Source organism: Alosa pseudoharengus, unplaced genomic scaffold (genome assembly GCF_046254945.1).
Source record: "Alosa pseudoharengus isolate Yale_2024_CS ecotype anadromous, Long Island Sound unplaced genomic scaffold, YU_APseudo_1.1 YU_APseudo_1.1_scf_19, whole genome shotgun sequence".
Taxonomy (NCBI): domain Eukaryota; kingdom Metazoa; phylum Chordata; class Actinopteri; order Clupeiformes; family Clupeidae; genus Alosa; species Alosa pseudoharengus.
In genome coordinates, this window is record NW_027468657.1 from 23,578,888 (window position 1) to 23,597,616 (window position 18,729).

The following is an 18,729-nucleotide window of genomic DNA, read 5'->3' on the forward strand; positions in this document are numbered from 1 at the left end:
CAGTTTTTTTCTGCTGTTATGAATGCATTTGTTGGAAAGTTAGAGTAGCTATCTGAGGAGTCTCTCTAAATGGACTAATAGGTATAGCAAGGCCGTAGTCATGATGTCAACATTGGGGGGGACCAAATCTGTGGTGGGGTCTGAGGGACCCCCAAACAGAATTTCAATACATTTCCTACCATGCAAAAATATTATTAAAAATCACAAACAAGTCGTTAGGTCAGTCAATTAGGTTATTCCAAACTTTTGACGGACATAGGCATGGCATGGATGGATTATGAACCCCTGGACACAGTTGCCCCCCCCCCCCCCCCCCTTCTGGTGAGTTTTGTGAAAAGAGAAGGGTGGAGAAGAAGCAACTTCACTGGTTCATCCCTGGACCCGTGACTCCATTTGTGTTCAAAATGTATACTTTAAAAGAAATTACAAACTAGAGCATATTGTGATAACCTCATATTACACAGAATGTGGTTCTTTGACTTATTACTTACACCTGAAGATTTTTTTAAACTAAGGCTTAGACTCATAGGTTTGGAGCCTAATAAGATTTTGTCTTTTAATTTAGATTTTATTATGCTGGCGGCTAATCACACAATTTTAACATAGTTTGAAAGTGACAGGATTCAGGAATAGGCTACTAAGACAGGCCCCTCTTCTGTCTGACCCACCTCATGTTACCCCTGTATGCATTATAGACTGGCTTCTGACAGAAATGACGTTTTGTGCCAACATGTAGAAACACTAGGCCTACTACAGCCTTTAATTGGTGAATGGAGGTGCAAATTCCTTTCTTTGGTTATTGTCCGCGATTCACATTAACTGTAGGCTATCACGTAGGCCTATTGTAAACGTCGCCACATTTGATCGTTTTGCCTGCATGGATGCGCGATTGAGTGCGCATCTAAATAATATGCAAGATGCAACAATCATTTCTAAGAGGCCTATAAATGGTAATTTCTGGCATTACTAGCATATGAATGCATTATGTATGTTGAAAGAAATGACACAGGCTTGCACAAATTCATCATTTAAAATAAAACTTTTCACTTTCGCTATCATTGCGAGAATGGGCTACAATATGGAAAATGTTCCCTTTCAGTCTGATCGGCTCCAAACATGTATGGGATTTCCTTAGCATGTGCTACACCTTTTCAAGAAGTTTTGTGAAAATTGTACCAGTAGCTTTTGCGATATTGTTAACAGCCCTACCTCACCGCAGTAGGGTGCAGTAAATGGAAGCTTTTGATAGCGCACTCCATTAACGAAAAACGGAAAATCACCAGGACAAACCACTCAGGGGTGTAGGCTACTCTGGAACCATAGGTCACTAATTTGTGCGTTATTTACGTTTGATTACATTTCAGATACAGTACGTGTTGGTTTACTGTAGGCCTAGTATAGCGCTTTATTCTTTCTTTATTTTTCTATGTCTGAATATTGGGGGGGGGGGGGGGACATTTTGGTCATATTTGAATATTGGGGGGGACACGTCCCCCTCAATGTCTATGGTGACTACGGCCCTGAGGTATAGGCTAGAATGCAGAATGAAAGCGAATCCGTGTGCATATGTGCATAGGCTACATCCATCCACACTGCATGCATGCATACAGGCTATTCCTAAATCCCTAACAAAATACAACTGCAGTTGTTCAAGTGTCAAAGTGCAATTTTTAGTGTCAAAACTGTAGTTTTTTTGTTAAGAACTCATTGGAGTTCATGCAGGAATACAGCATTTAACCCTCCTGTTGTGTTCTTTTTATGTTTACTAGTTTTGTGTTCCCGGTCAAAAATTACAGCTGCATTATAACTTGATATAAATCCATAGTAACACACATATTATCATCTAATGTTGTGATAGACCCCTTTGTATCAACTTGTCTTCTATTGGATATAACCATTCAGTTTTAAACTTCCATTTGCTATGTATGACCTGCAGGCGTCACAGACCTGAGCTCATGCAAGTCAGAAAGAGGAAGATTCTATTGGGGAAAGGTTCCAGTGGAGGCTGGCACAGAAGCAAAGAGTGAAGGTTTGTTTTTATGTACAGAAGCACACATACAGTCCATCTGATCAATAAATATAATATAAGTATAATTTTATACACTGACCATTTTTTTACCCATTCATTTCAAATGGCTGGTCATTTTTGGCCGGAAATACACATGGGTGTTCTAAAGTGAAATGTTTTCAGATGCCCTGTGTTAACAAAGTCAAGAAGCCACATAGTAGTCAGAATAAGCATTCCAGCGTTCCACTTTAAAAAACGATAGGCCTAGGCTACTGCATTGTAGGCCTACTTGTTGTAAAGGTTTAACAGGTTGAACATATATTTAAAACGTTTCAAACGTTATAGGGAGCCTTTTTTAATCAAGTCCCTTAAAACTTTATACTACTAACGTTTTGACTTGTTTATAACACAAGTATAGTGCAACATCTAATCAAACGGCAGCCTATAAGAGTACATACAGCGCCCCTATGTGGATATTTACTGACACGACAAAACCAATTAAACATAACCTACTATTTTTTTCCTGAGGGTTTGAAACATTCTTTCAGGTTTGTCTCGTTCTCTAACACAACAAAGGTTGTGCCTTGCACTGGCATTTGTTTTCTGACAGTGCGCTTTCTTGTGTGAAAGTGGTTAACGTTAACGGCCATAATTATTTTAGCCTAAAATACAGCGCGGCGCGCATGCAGAGACAACCGTCGGTTTTTAACTTTCCTTAAAGCAGACAGTCTCCAGGTAATTTCTAGTGTCATAGCCCTACATAACATCCACCACAACAGACTGTTTTACAAAATGGACTGACGTCTAGGCTATAGCTGCTGTAACAGATACGATTATGCAGACATAGACAGGTAATTTATGAAAAAGACAAGGCCTACATGGACAAACCAGCCAGTGTCAGTCTCATTTTTTTTCATATGCTATTTTGATAGGCTATTAATGTAGCCTATAATAATAATAATACAAACTCTCAATAGGCCTGAATGTTTGTGTAACCCATGCCTGGCATAACTATAGAAGGCAACGCAGCTACCCTCCCATTTTCTTTTTTGTCTATGTTGCTGTTTCTTTTACCCTTTTCAACAACGGCATATTAATCAGCAAAAATATAGGCCATGATAGTGTTTTCGTTGTCTGGTGAAATAGGATTTGCACAATGTCTATCCTTACATCGATTGTAAAACTTTCAGTAGGCCTAATTTTATAATTAGGCGTGTCACATAACAATGTTAGTTGTTTGTTTTTATTGTATCCGTCGACGCGCTACTGTAGGCTACTGTACTGTGTTCAGCTATGACCTCCCTCCGCTCGTTTCTGTCTCTACCCCACAAAGTCAATGATGGGCGGGACAACAGTGCTCAGTTTTCAGTCGGTTGCAAATGTCACAGCCCTGATCTCGTGCAGCCATTGGCTCATGTCTGCCCCTACGTCACGATCATGATTAGAATTGATGATCGGACGTTTTGATTTCATTGTCTGGCTAGGGGACTCATGAAGAAATCTGCTGAATTCGAGCGGCCGTTGATTTGTCACCAAAAGGTATCTATCTCATTTCATTTTCCTCTCAGTTTAGCACGCTTTCGACGGCAACACAACGGGGCTCTGTGCGAATCGTTCGAGTCACACACACTGGCCAGCCTTGGGTGGGAAAAGCATACGAGATGAAAAGAAAAGTTTAGCCAGCTCGATTTGGCTAGGCGCATGGCCTCCTGGGCCTGGCTAGCATTCTGCTGAAAGCCGCATTTTATCGGATCCTCTCTGTCTGCCCCTGCCGTATTGTTGTGATGAAAGCTTTTTGTTTGTTAACATTCTCAGTGGCTTTGAGTAAGAAAGTTACCGCATTGCTTTCTTCATGCTGGCTGTCTATACCGAAGAGCAGTTATCATATGGTGAACTACATAGATATGCGTATTCTCCGGTAATTCGCTTTGTAATGCAATCATTTCATTCGCTAGCCATGCGCACTGAGGATTATCTGAAGGGGAGGATGGAAGTGACTAACCCTTTCCGTGCCTGAGTCTTTAGTCAAATCAAAATAACTGGCATTACAAGATGTCAGCGTTTATTTGCGCCGTGACCATCCATTGGGCTGAGCGCATAATGCAGTCTGGCAATGTATAGTTAAAGCGACACGGCCTAATTTTTCCAAATTAGCTATAGCTTTAGCCTTTGACTACGAGGTTATTATGAGAATATATCATGAACGAAGACAATGTCTTTGGTAATCAGTATTCTTATGTCCTCACTTGGAATGATCTATAACGGAAGTTATATTAGGTACATTGTAACATTTAGCCGAAGTGTAGCGTAATTTAGAGAAATAACATCTGACAGCGAAAGAGTGAGACACGTTATTTACTATTGAGTTGCATTAATACTCTGTATAATAATCATAGGCTATTTATGAATTAATTTAGTGTGTATTGTGACAGTTTGCAAGTGGTGAGTTTATAGGATAGATATTCATAGCGTTTGGACTAAATCAAACAAGAATATGTTTGACGGCCAATTGAAATAGAGTAGATATAGGATGCAGTTGGCGTCATTTATTTGCATAAATCCACAGCATTATATGCTTTTAAAATTCTATTGTTAATACACTGGATAAGCCTAAAGTAAACAAACAAATAATTAAGTGTGGGGCTGAGGGAAAAAAATTAAATTGTTAAAAATAGGGTGATTTTTTGTTTTCTGACTGTAATAGTTGTGTCTTGCCTTCCAGGGCCTGTTGAGTCCTCCCAACTAGGCAAGAACAACCATGTGTCAGAAAGTGCCAACACAAAGCCAGATATCCTCCTCTTCCTCAGGATGCTAGGACACAGCATTCTCCTACACAGCATTCTCCAACACAATAAATAAACTGCACTGACCAAAAAAAAAGCAGTGAAAGAAAAACCTCAGTGAGAGCCAAAACTTACACGATGCTTGTCTGAAGATGCTGTGTGCAATGCAGCCTGAGGTGCAGTCGTTGTGCTGTGTATGAGGGCCTAGGTGTGTTACCTCATTGAGCCTTCTTCCGGGGGCTTCTCTACTCTCGCGGTCCCACCATCACCTCTAACTATGGAAGCATGGCAGGAGAAACGGAGCATTCAGACGGTGAGTATTTTAGTGGAGTTTTGAAACAGCATATATTATGATAACCACCTCATGAGAGAGCTGCTGGGCTCAGCTGCTATCTAAATTATGTACAATTTCTCACTTTATTGCCGTTTTATCTTTTATCTTTATATTCAATTTCCCATTTAATGGGACCCATTCTGTGTTAATAATGTAAGTCTAAAACAAAGTCCCTTTTAAAAAAAATGTATTTTGCTCTCTCTTCACCAGATGAACCTGCGTTCTGTGTTCACCCCTGAACAACAGCGGATCCTGGAGCGGTACTATGACAATGGCATGACCAATCAGAGCAAGAGCTGCTTCCAACTCATCTTGCAATGTGCCCAGGAGACAAAGCTGGACTTCAGCGTCGTCAGAGTGAGGAGTTTGCATATGGACATTACTGCATGTGTCTGTTTTTGAGGCTACTGTTGTTGGTGTGAAAATGTTCCTCGATTGTCCACACTAGTTTACATCATAATCAAATTTATCTAGCCAATATCTTGACAGTTCACCTAGATGTTTGAAAGTTGTTACTCATTTTTTTAATATAATTTCTTTAATTTACTTGAATTTTTCTGATAGTGGCTTTGTTATTCTTACTGAAAATATAAAAGGTTTGGACTGCTAACTGCACTGGCTGCCATTTACAGTCATCATACCAAGGGCGTAGGTTTGGTCTCAGCTTTGGTGGGGACATCCAATCCCCATAGTTATATTGTATTTTATTTATGTTACTGAGTATGGAAATGCACCATAGTTTAGGATTGAATATGTCTATGAATTTATGCGACTCTAAATTATATTTGTATTTCTTTATTAATGCTTAACTGTAATTGGAATTCTTTTACTGTAAGATACCAGTGCCTTAATGGCGATTTCCTTTGTTATTTCAGACTGTTGGCAATACAGAATATCACAATACAGAAGTGAATCTACTCCATCTCATTATATTGTACAGCAATGCTGCTGACTCCAACTGAATTGACAATTTGACATAGGCTAATAATTAGAACCTCACATGAAGCCCTGATGCTGTTTCCTCAACCTGCCATTCATCTGTAGTGGTTTGATGCTGTCTTTCCTGCATACAAAGTGGTTCATTCATTTTGTAGCCTATCCTTTGGCTAGCGAGTTTAACCCTCCTACCATATGGTATATGATAGCCTAGTGTTATTTGGATATTATTCATCAAATAATGATTCATTATATTTGAATAGCCAACTGTGTTAACTTATTCACATTGCCAACACGTTTTTACAGCATGTGTCATAACAATGCAATGACAGTCCTTCAAACGAATTTGGGTCTCCCTTTTATTTCTCTGCATTGTGTAGGCTACACTCAGAAATACATAACATAAACAGAATAGAAACGAAAAATGTCCAGATCCAATGTTTATTGTGACTTCCAAGATTCTAACTTAAGGTAGGCTAATTAACATTCAGTGACTTGGTAATAGCATATATTGTGATAGCGCGACTTCTATGCGACCGTGCTGCACACCCCTAATCAATACTCCTGACCTTGGTTGAAAGATTACAGAAGCTAGGTTTATCTTTAACAATATCCTGGGTAACATATGTTATCACCAGTTAATACTAGTTTTCCATATAATAGAATCTGCATAATTTGAAAGCCTGGTCACTACCACTGCTAGCTTGTGTGGCTAGTTATTTTGCTTACTTACACTTTGCTTTATGAAAAAGCAGTATGAAATATGAAAAAATATGAACATATGAAAAATGTCCCCTTTCTTCTTCGTGGGTGCATAGCTGATCTACAAACCACAAAAAGGGGTTTGTATGTATGCTGAAGGGAAAAGGGAATATCAAAATCTTTCACTCTGGCCTTTTATGGGGTAGGCCTATGTATTGACAGACAGCCCTGGTAACTTATCGTTGTCGTTGACACACCCGCTCGCTTGACTACCAGTGCAAGAATAAAGCAAAGTGTGTCAGATAACCCTTCCCCCTCCCCCTCGGTTTTTCAGCCAATCAAATGACAACGTTTCTTGTACTGTCGTGCTGGCTGTCGGAATGATCAGCAATGAATCATCAATTTGATCATGTCAAATGAGTTCGCTAAAATATTGTTGGGGACAATTTTGTCATCTTAAAATATTGGTTAGGACTAGTCATGAGCGTCCCACCGTAAATCTACGCCCATGCATCATAGAGTATGATACCCAAGTGAAAGCCAGTGTCAGTGTTGAGTGTTATCCAGTTCAACTATGTGAAGTTTGATAATGGCATCTGTCACAGTGTTAGACCTCTTGAACTCTTAGCAAGCTGTCATGGTGAGATGTGCTCATGTTTCAACCACAGCCTAGTTCTGTAGCGTTAGTGATGATTCAAATAAAACATTTCTCTGCATGCCGTTATCTGACATCTGTCATGACTGTCCATCACGATTATAGCCTGTCCTTTCCGTGACCTCTTGAACCACCACTGACCCTGGTCTCTCTCTTTCTTTCTCTCTCTCTCTCTCTCTCTCTCTCTCTCTCTCTCTCTCTCTCTGTCCCTCTCTGGTAGACTTGGGTGGGGAACAAAAGGCGAAAGTTGGCATCAAAGGCCGACCAGAACGGCCAGCCACACAGTCTGTCCAATCACCCGCTGGCCGGCGGCGCAGGAGGGGCGGGTCCTCTGGGGGTGCTGAGTGCCGAGCTGGCGGCGGCCCGTGGCATCCAGCGCGGCCCGTCGGTGGCCCACCTTCTTCCTCCCACTTCCTGTCCCTCGTCTTCCTCGTCGCCCTCCTCCTGCTCTCCTCACAGCAGTGGCGGTGGCAGTGGAGGGGTCGGCGGTAGCAGCAGCAGTAGCAACAATAACAATAACAACGACGTCATCGTCACTGGTATTTATTCCATCGGGCGAGGTTCGGGCATGGCCTCGTCCCGCCTCGATGGCACTGCCTCCCACGCCCGGTCTGCCGCCTCTTCTTCGAAAAGCTCGCTCGCTTCCTCTTCCTCGCACAGGCTCGACGCGGACTCGCACCCCTCGCATGCTCGCGCGCTGCCCGTGCGCACGGACCCCTCGGCGCTCCACTCGCGGGTGTCCATCGCGCTGCCCCACGGCAAGTCCCCGCAGGTGCAGCAGCCCTCGCCCTCCAACTCGCTCCTCTACGGCCAGGCCAGGAAGTCCTTCCTGTCCAGAGACCCCACGACGGCGGCGGCGGCCGTGGCCGCCAGTATCCCCCGCTCCTGGGCCAAGCAGTATGGGACGACCCAGCCGCAGCCCTGGGCCCTCGGCACCTCCCAGCCACAGGTCCTCTCGCTCCCCTCGGCCCCCTCGGCGCCGTCGCTCCAGACACCCCCGCGCAGCTCCGCGGACCCCAGCGTACGCATCCAGCAGGTGTTCACCCTGGCGGGGCTGGCCGAGGCGCAGCAGAGGCTGGCGATGGGGCTGGTGTCGGGTAGAGGCGGCGGTGGTGGTGGAAGAGGAGGAGGAGGAGGAGGAGGAGGAGGAGGAGGGTCGTCGCAGGAGGCCAGGCACACCCAGAGGCCCCCGCGACCTCCCGACCCCTTGGAGACCTTCTCCATCGCCATGGAGACGGGCAACGCGGACGACGAGTACTCGCGCGAGGAGGAGCTGGCCAGCATGGGTGCCCAGATGCAGATCAGACGGGTGCGGGGCAACAGCAGCAGCAGCAGCAGCAGCAGTTCGGCCGGCGAGGGGGGCAGCGGAGGAGGAGTGGTGGCGGTGGCGGCGGCAGTGGCGGGGACCTCGTCCTGGATGGACGGGCAAGGAGGCGGGAGGGGGTCCCCCAGCGTTGGTGGCAGGACCCAGGTGTCCGTGGCCCTCAACACCCCCAACTCGGACCTGTTTGGGGAGAAGGGGTGCCAGACGCAGAGCTCGTACCTGGCCGGCTCAGGGGGCTGGGGGGGATTCCCCCTCAGGCTGCTCTCACATGGCTCTCCTCTAGGGATGGCCAACCTCAAGGTAAACAAGAACATCTATGCGATTGGCTTTTCTTAAATATCACACCACACAGACTCAATATCCATTTTTAAAAAACAACAACTTGGAAATGTTAACTGGAGCCATCGCCACAACCCGTTCTTACAGAGCATTTCCAGAGTACTGTGTACTGGGTAATTTCACAATCAGGGTTAGCGCTTCCAATTACCCATACATAATATGTACCTCAGAGTAGCTGATTATGTTGGTTAATTGTATGTGTATTAATAATAACTAGAATTAGTGTAGAAATAGAATAAAAAAAATAAAGTGTGGAAAATGCAACGCACATAACACATTTTTATTTAACACATGCTTTTGAATTGGTGTTTTACAACTTTTATTTTACAACTAACCACTTCAACACAGCACAACAAAACTTTATTGCAAGCAGTAAACTGGACCGCACTCGGCCAAAGATTAATTTCAATGGGATTTGACATATAGGCCAAACGTCAAACATAAATTTAAAATAGCTAACTGAACTGATTCATTTTATTTAGCTGAGGGAATGCCTCAGATGTTAAACTTAGCTGCAGCCTATCCACTACATTCCAGATACAATTTGAATAGTATTGTAACTGATATAGTTGTTCATGCTTCATTGCATGTGGATCTAACAATGTCCTTATGATTTGACACAAGTGGTCTTGCCAAGCAGTCGAGCCCGGCGGTACAAATGGATGGATGAATGTTTTGCACAAATACAGAACATTTCCATGACTGGCCTTTGCTGTCATGTTAGGGCTCAATCATTCTTTGTGCATTTCAGTTCTGGATCCGTTTCGTCGTTCCTATTATACTTTCTTTCTAGCCAATGATTTGAGCTCCGAAACAGTAATTTTAGCTCTGAGTTTGTCTTTAGTGGTGATTGACATGTTCTTTGCTGTGACCATATACAGTTGTGATATGAAGTGTGTTTGTTTCTCTTTGTTGCAGCAGATACCAGGCAATGTAGCAGCACCTTGGCTCATCAGTAATTCTCGTAAGCGAACAGTAAGTTCAATTCATGCCTGTTTTATCCTTGACTATTTCTCTGTGGGAGCATTTTGCAGCGATCAGACAAGATACAGCAGTTAGTGGAGACTTCATCTCTATTAACAACCAAGGCTGAATCCTTGACTACAGGAAGCATCATCAGAGCAGTTCAAAATACTGTACATTCAGAATGAACACTCTTTTATACACAGTTTTCTATATATCATTAGCACAGGATCACTTCACTTCAAGAATGAGGCGAGGTAAAAACGCACAAGTTGTGCCCACAGGCAGAATAAAAATCCATCTTCTTTTCTGTTAAACCCTTGTCTCGCGTCTGTGAGCAGATTTAAATCAAAATGTCAGCAGTACTTTTGCAGACACAACCCAGTCATCTTCGAGGCAGACTAGACAGTATCATGTGAAGGGCAAACCACTCATTATTACGTCCTCATTCTTGTACGTTAGGCATTTTGAAAGTACCTTGGGAGATTTCACCATCTATAAGCATTTTCAGGCTTGTCTGTTAACACTTTTCTGCCAGCACTTTTAAACGCATTAGAAAAAAAAGGGGAACTCTCACTTTTCAGACGAGCACAGAGCTCAGGTTCATGACCGTAAAGTTATCTGATGGCACACAAACCAGGGCAACTTATCAAATTCATAAAATGAGGCATGCTAATATAATCTTATACCTCTTATCAATACATATTGTCCAAGAATGATTTGGACATGTTGTTCACCTCGATGCTGAACCTCAAGGATGTTTGGCTTTTGTTTTTTCTGTTTCAATTGCCCAAGGGTTTTTCTGTTCTTTGAAAATAGGGGTTTGTAACTTTCCCCTCAGATGAACCCGATGGAAGTTATACCTGGAGTGCCCTTTTTAAGAACACTTTCTTTTTGCAGTAAAGGACTTTGTGTAAAGTAAGGCAAATTGACTTTTATTTAGCAGAAGCTTCTATTCAAAACAACACAATGGCAGGTTCAGGAATCAGACCTGAGCAGACAGATTGTCAAGAGACGACGCTACCACTGTTCCACCACACCAAAAGAACCCTATATATATATATATCAGGGGGTTTCTTTTGGCAGGCACTGTGTAAAACCCATAGGGCTCTGACTGAATCTTGTCCCTGTTCCTCATCTCTCCCCAGCTGCAGGACCGGACCCAGTTTAGCGATAAGGACCTGTACGCTCTGAAGCGGTACTGGGACAACGGCATGACCAGCCTGGGCTCCGTGTGTCGGGAGAAGATCTCGGCCGCCTCCACGGAACTCAGCGTGGACAGTGAGATCATCAAGGTGCGACCAATATTGAAATTGCACATCGCTTTTTTATTACTGTAGAGAAAAAGCAGTTGGCCTAATTAGTGGGACGTACAACAAGGACTGTATTTGAAGCTAACTGTCTCGGTGATGAAATAATGAAGGTCTTGGTATTGAGTCAGTATTGAGTCTTAATGTGTCTTTCTTCAATAGCTCATTATTCTCTTCTTTGGATTGATACAGCAAAGTGGTTTTAATTCAATGCAAAATGGTAGAAAGGTTCACAAAAGTTCACCAAGGTTCAACCTATGCCTGCCCTCGGCATATTCTCTGGAGTTCTCTCTACTTCGTCCTGTCTGGGTGAACTACAGTACTGACAAAATCTCCAAAGCTACTTGTTATAAACTGTTCTCAATGCAAATTAATATGGCTTCTACCCAGATAGCCTTTTGTCCTATGTATATGATAATTGAGTTAACCTCACACCTTTGGCTGAGATGGTTTTCATTGGCTTACCCCCAAAACCCATTCTATGATCGTTGGTGTTTCACATCTCACCTGGCGCCAAACCGTCTGGCCTGCCATCAGAACATCAGAACTTTATCTTGGTTAGAGAAATGATATCACTCATACAATTCGGAAGGATTAATTTCTTACACTCAGTACATCAATAATTTATTTGACTCGTTGATTGATTGATTGATTGATTCATTCATTCATTCATTCATTGATTCATTCATTCATTCATTCATTCATTCATTCATTCATTCAATCATTCATTCATTCATTCATTCATTCATTCATTCATTCATTCATTCATTCTGTTGATGTCCCTCCCCCTCAGACCTGGATTGGCAATCGACGCAGGAAGTACCGTCTGATGGGCATTGAGATTCCACCACCCAAAGGGGGTCCTCCCACATTCCCCAAGCAGTCCATCACGGATCCCCCCTCTCCCCTCACCCCCGAGGGTCCTGAGCCCAAGACCCCTGAGGTGGGCGAGGGCAGCGAACATAACGACGAGGTGTCCGTCTGTCTTTCAGAAGGTGAGCATCCAATCAGATGGCTTGAGACAGCTAAAGGAGGTAGGATTAATCTGTCTGAACAGCTTCAATTGGAGAGATGTTACAGCATGGAGCAATTTCAGAACAAAATCATTGTTATTTGATTTAGTAGTTCATCAAGAGTTTATTAAGTTATTATAACTCATGGCCTTTTTACATCTATATGCAACATGAATTCTACAACATTATATTAATGCTCTGAGACCATTTAAATGTTGCATTGTCTCATACTTATTTGTTTTGTGTGTGTGTGTGTGTGTGTGTGTGTGTGTGTGTGTGTTATGAATGAATTGGTTTGAGTGGTGTGAATGAATTGTCTAATTTTGTATTTAGCCACTTTTGTCCCAACATTGTCCACATTTTTGTATCTGTCAGATGGTACGAGTGACCCCTACCAGAGGGAGAGTGACACGGGTCAAGACTTGATCACCGGTGGACAAGCAGAGAATGTGGTATGACTCCTGCCTTCACTTCCTCTGTTTCAGGAGGAACCCGGTCTTTTCAGGAATTCCCGGGCACTTGTAAGGGTCGAGGTTGTGGGTTTACGTGTGGCTTTCAGCAAGGATATGCAACTCTGATCTAGATGAACCAAAACTATGGATATTCCCCCTTCAGTTATATTTGTGCTCCTTGCTTTTTTTGCACAGCAGCCACAGCATGACCTTCATATTATGCACGTGGCTCCTCTACATGCATGTACAGTTCTTCTCAGACCAAATATCCATATATAATATCCTTTGGTGTGTACTGTTTGTGTCCATCTGTCAGGATGAGATACTGGATGCCTAAAATTCCTTCAGGATACAGTATCTGTCATCTATCTATCTATCTATCTATCTATCTGTTTGACTTTAAAAACCTCAAGTGTGACAGCTGTGTTATTTGTTCATGTTGTCAATCGTAATACCTAATCGTTACGTCCTTCCTCCCTGAGCAGAAGATTGAAATAATCGACGACGATGAGGATGATGACGATGGTGACATAATGACCTCAGACATGGAACAGATGCATAGTCTACTGGAGTTCAAGGTGAGGCTGGACGACAGAAGAGAGAGAGAGAGAGAGAGAGGAAGAGAGGGAGGGGGGCATTGTGAAGGAAGCGCTTGGTAAATTCAGAGGATGAAGTGTTTAGAGTGTTCCAGTTATGACCTCTGTCCAGAACAAAACCATGCCTCCTTTACTTTGCTGACCCGAGACAAAATTGACTTTGTGAGATTCTCCCTCTTAAGAACTCTCTTATCTCATCTCCCACACAGGGCATACGGCAGCCTAAATACTATTGATACATGAGAGAGAGAAAAAACAAACCTAAAGTGAAGTTTTTTTTAAAGAAAAAAAAAAGGGAACTGCTTTCTAGTTCCCATTTCACTCTCTCGCCGTCTCGGCCAATCGCTGCGCGTGCAGCACCTTGCCCAGGCGACGCTTGGCTGGTCGCACCTCTAGCCGGCGTCTGCCACTCACACCTAATCCGCTTCCCTCCAAATGAAAACGTTTCTGCTTCACTGGGCGAGTGCTGAAAATTTCGTCTGCGACGGCAGCGCTCCCAAAGAGCTGGGCCCCTGGTGGCTTTGCATACAAATGGCGAGGTGACGAGGGATGTGTGTGTGTGTGTGTGTGTGTGCGTGTGTGTGGGGGGATGATTACTTCCAAGTTCCAATTTCTCTGGACCTCTGTTGGTTTAGCTGAGTAACATGAGAGTGTACTTTTTTTCATTTTTGGGATTTTTGCTAACTCCGCCAAGCCAACATTTTTGAGGTGGTGCGAAATGAGGCCTTGGGTGCATCGCCACCTCACATGTCATTTCAGAACATACTCCATGTCCAGTGGTGTGGTTTCTTAAAACGTCACTAAACAACTCCCATCATTATATTATGGCAAAATTATCATTTTGAGCGCTTTAGTGACCACAGGGGGTTGTTCAACAATGCCTTGAGAAAAAAAAATTTGAACAGTACACAGTTGATAATCATAAGGCTTTGAGTTTGAAATTGATCTATTCTTTTGCATCACTTCTGCCTGGCAGAGCTTGTCTTCCGAGATGAATTTGAATAAACATGTTTTTATTTTTATTCATATTATTTTGTGTCTCCCAGCACGAAGAGGTGCAGTTCCTGGAGAACGAGCTAGAGAACCAAAAACAGAGGTACTTTGAGCTGAAAAGCTTCACCAGGAGCCTACTGAGTGCCGTGAAGAACAACGACAAGGAAAGACAGCAGGTGGGCCCGTAGTAGATGCCAACAGAGCCTCCAAAACCTCAGTGACACAACACTTGACACATTACAAGATTGGCATGTTGCAATGCTAACACAATACAAGGTATGAAGGTACAATAGTAATGTCACATACCATGTCACAATTCACAAGACTCAACTCACAACTGACATAACGCAACAGTTGTAACACACAGTGCAGCACAGCCATTGCCATAACACAAGTCTTGCCTGCAACACCACTGGAAAAGCACATAATGTTCCTGAATGTCAAACAGCAGAGGCTGACAGGTGGTGTGGGTTTGAGCAAATATGATGCGACTTTAAGGTGGAGTCAGTCACAAGCTGCCGATGTCAGAGTAGTTCAAGATAACACGAACAATGAAATCATAACATTAGTGTTCTAGTGTCCTTCAGTGTCCCTGTTTAGTTTGTACAATGCTGTATTTGCTCGTCTTCTTCAAGCACTGTAAGGCAGCTGCAGATGTATCAAGATATGTCTTAGTATAGGGGGGAAATGCAAATAAACACTAAACCTCAGAAAAAAACGAACAACAATCAGTACATATGTTTGCGTATTTAAATATTGTAAAATCAGACCACTTAAACTCACCCAACTTCACTCCCGATGCAACCAGCGATGACTTGCATTAATTAAAAGTATCTGAAAGAGGGAAGTGGAAATTATTTTGATATTTCTTTAGTCATGATTACTCAGTGCAATTGGGATTATGTAAGAGTTGTTCATCAAAACAGTATTTAAATTATAAACCCACCCCACAGGCTTGTGTACCGGGCTCTTGTTGGTGTTGTTACGTAAAGCAGAAAGTACAAGCCACACTTGTAAACCCAAGAGGCCTTTCCGGCCAGACATTTGTCAACACAATCTTTTAACGTCCTTTTGAGTGACCTCACCTTATGTTCATATGTCACCATGCAGTTCTAAACATTGTGTACTATAGATTTGCCCGGGATGTTCTGAAATTTCAAGAAAGCACATTACAAACTTGCACTGCTCAGGAAGTTCACTGTTTACACAGACTATAAGGTAAACAATGTTCTGTTCTTACTTCAGTAAGTCATAACACAACCTATAAATTGTGTCATCACCTTGGTCAACAAAGAGCTATCTGCACATTGGCACATGCTCTGTGATGTATTTATTGTGATAGCACCTGATTGTCCTGGCCTAACAGTTGATTGTGTTTAATGAAAACAGTCAGCAGGTTGAAGATGCTAATCTCTATCCAAAGCTTTGTACATACAGGGCACCAGGCACCCTTAGCTTAATGATGAAGCCTGCTGTGTGCATTTACAGGAGACTGACTCCACCTCTCAGTGGAGTTCAGCTTGACCAACCCACCACCAAGCAACTGAACCTGCAGACCGTTTTCAACAGAGACGCCAGTATATCACCTGAATGAAAAGCCATTATGTCAGCTTTGCTTGTTTACACTGAACCAAACAAACCAAACAACTGAACGTAATGCCCCAGTGTTTGTTTTTAGACAGCGTCCCAGCAGAGGTCTGATGTTTAACATAACAACAAGCATGACCTATAGTGACTCAGAAGAACTTGGATATTTCCAACTTGCAAGTTACATTAGCACCAAGTGAAGTCAGGGCTCCAGTTTTTTTAAATGAAAAACTAACCACCACACCCTGCCTTTAGTGAACTATCCTTGAGAGGTTTTGTTTAACACCCTTCCAAGACTTTACTTGGGCTGCCTGAATTATCCAAAGTTCCACTTCTAAATCTTTTCATACCTGAGAATCCCATTTGTAACTAATATTGTTTAACCCTTAAACTTAGAAGAACAGTTTTTCTTAGTCTACTCATTGCTCAAATCATTCAAATAGTTGCTAACTTTCAGAACAGATAGTTAGAGGGTCAGGAGAGGCGGTCTGTGTTAACAGAGACGAGCCTTTGGAAAAGGAGAGTGGAAACAGAGCTCTAACATGCTATGTGACGAATGCTTCTGCCAAACATCAGCAGGATGTAAACACACGCAGGTCAGCTGCTCGGACGGTCAGTCCAATGGCCTTCTGGTAAATGTGCCCGTGGTGTGTGTGTTTGTGTGTGTGTGTGTGTGTGTGTGTATGTATGTGTGTGTGCATGTGTGTGTGCGTATTTCCTGTAGGAGCTCATAGCCAGTCTACCTCAGCTCACAGACGATGACTGGGAGAAAAGTCCAGAAAGGGAGGAGGAGCCCAGCGCAGAAGAGGACATGACGACGACAACGACGACGAGTGCTGCCCCACCTGAGTCCTCTGTATCAGAGGAGGATGGGGCCACTGAGGGACACACATATACATAAACCCACCTACTGGTACCCATGTACACACACTGTGCCTGTGCAGGACTTACACAGCTGTTCTGGGCCCTTGTGGCCTTTTTCTACTGCATATCACAATGCCTTTGGTCTAGAGGCTGTAGTTTGAAGCGTTAATAAATACCACTTAACTTATCATTTCTCTGTGTGTCTTCATTTTTTTTTTTTTTTTACATTCTTTGACGTCTTTGACAGATAAACTGGATTATGATAAGTGGCGCCTGGACTGTGTTCAAATTGTGATCAAATTTCCCACGGGAAAAAATGAAGTCCGAGCACATTGCCTATCTACAGTATATAGCCTACCCTCCAAACCTATTATTGAATTGTATTGCACTTTGTTAAATATGTGCAGCAAGGTACATCTGATTTCTTGACCAAAACCATGCTTTCTATTCCTGTCCACTCAGCAGGGGTTCGGGGGGGGGGGGTCTTAACATGGCTGTCAGGGTCAGGATAGAAGGGATGAGCGCTAAGCCTCTTAGTTCTGCTCGGACACGAGGATGGACAAGCTTACAGACGGCCTGGGTTTTACAAGGGTAAACTTTTACTATTTGAGATCAAGGGTCTTGATGATTCAGGAATATAAAAGATTTTCAATATGTTTCTGTTGTCCTTAACTGTAGAAAATGTAAATGCTCATTCCTAAAATAAAATATTTTTCCCCATTGCAACATGAATGGTAGAAATACTACTAGCCTACTAATACTGGGCATCTACTACAACTACGCCTACTAACAGCAACATCAACATAATAATAATAATAATAATAATAGTCTAATAATATAATAATAGGTCTAATAATAATTGGTATTATTATTATATAATTTATTTGTGTTATTACCCCAGGAATTGTCGTAATTCCGTGTTTTTATCTGTTATAGCCTCAGATACAAATACTGCTCTGTTACATCATTTTATTTTTCTCTGCCTCTTTTTTTCCCCCTCCTTGTTGCCTAGGATGGGGAAATCCTTAACTGAATTGCGTCAAAGCGACGTCAGCAGCGGGTTCGTTGATGTGCAGGTAGCACTGTGGCGGCGGCCATATTCGCTTCTATGGGAAAGTAAAGGGGAGCCCGGTGTGCGTATGGTTCAGCCAAACAGCCTGTCACTCAGCTACCCTCCACCTCCCCAGCGCAGTAGCGCAAGGCCCACTGCTTTCCACCCACATTTGTTTATCTAACAGGGATAACGACGCCTGCAAAACGAAGAAATGCTGCGTGAAACGAGGCTCTAGTGCGTCTAGATGATGCCTTTTGTCCAGCCACAAGATTCCTGGCACAAAATGGAGGTGCATAGCGTCAGTAGCGAGGTATGTTTAATGTTTATATTGCACCCTAATCTTCCTTGTTGACAGAATCATGACATGGCGTTTCGAACTAGCTGAAATTGACCAAGCGTTGTGTCTCCAGCCTGGGGGAGCAGCTGGCTCACTTTGCCTTTGTTTGGTAGCAAGCTAGCTAGCTGGCTTCTGGATTGCGGAGGGGCTAATGTTAGCTGGGCTAAGCTAGCTAGCATGCGTGTGTGCTCTGTGGCTGGCCACGTCAGTTTCACTGTATCGTCAGCATGTAACGTTAAAACATAAAGGTAAAGTTCATCTTATGCGCCTGGAAGAGACATGTGGACAGTACTGTGGAAAGTTCTAAACTATCGAATGAAATCCTTAGCTGCTACCTTCCACACTTCCAAAGTCGTGATGATGCTGTAAAGCAGATGCATCGGGGAAAGCTGTAAGCTGGCATGCATGCTATCCATTCCCACTATATGGACCAAGCTTATCCGGTGATAGGAGTCACAATATAATATGTAGCCAAAACG

At 43.1% G+C, this 18,729-nt stretch overlaps 2 protein-coding genes across 3 annotated transcripts in view; both read left to right on the forward strand.

The window, feature by feature from the left end:
• Positions 1-3,465: 3,465 nt before the first annotated feature.
• hdx (highly divergent homeobox) lies at positions 3,466-17,023 on the forward strand. The gene is made up of 12 exons (XM_076292052.1): positions 3,466-3,547; positions 4,731-5,104; positions 5,336-5,482; positions 7,639-8,510; positions 8,604-9,042; positions 10,000-10,056; positions 11,193-11,339; positions 12,148-12,349; positions 12,743-12,819; positions 13,305-13,397; positions 14,462-14,584; positions 16,720-17,023. Exons 2-12 carry the CDS (start codon positions 5,069-5,071, stop codon positions 16,894-16,896), a joined length of 2,370 nt encoding a protein of 789 aa, XP_076148167.1. The 5' UTR covers positions 3,466-3,547; positions 4,731-5,068; the 3' UTR covers positions 16,897-17,023.
• A 933-nt stretch (positions 17,024-17,956) lies between these two features.
• Positions 17,957-18,729, forward strand: part of rps6kal (ribosomal protein S6 kinase a, like) — a 35,298-nt gene continuing 34,525 nt past the window's right edge. For both annotated transcript variants that reach the window (XM_076292054.1, XM_076292055.1), the window contains exon 1: positions 17,957-18,223. In XM_076292054.1, coding sequence (XP_076148169.1) covers positions 18,158-18,223 — 66 coding nt within the window. In that variant the 5' untranslated portion in view covers positions 17,957-18,157. The remainder of the gene's footprint in view (positions 18,224-18,729) is intronic.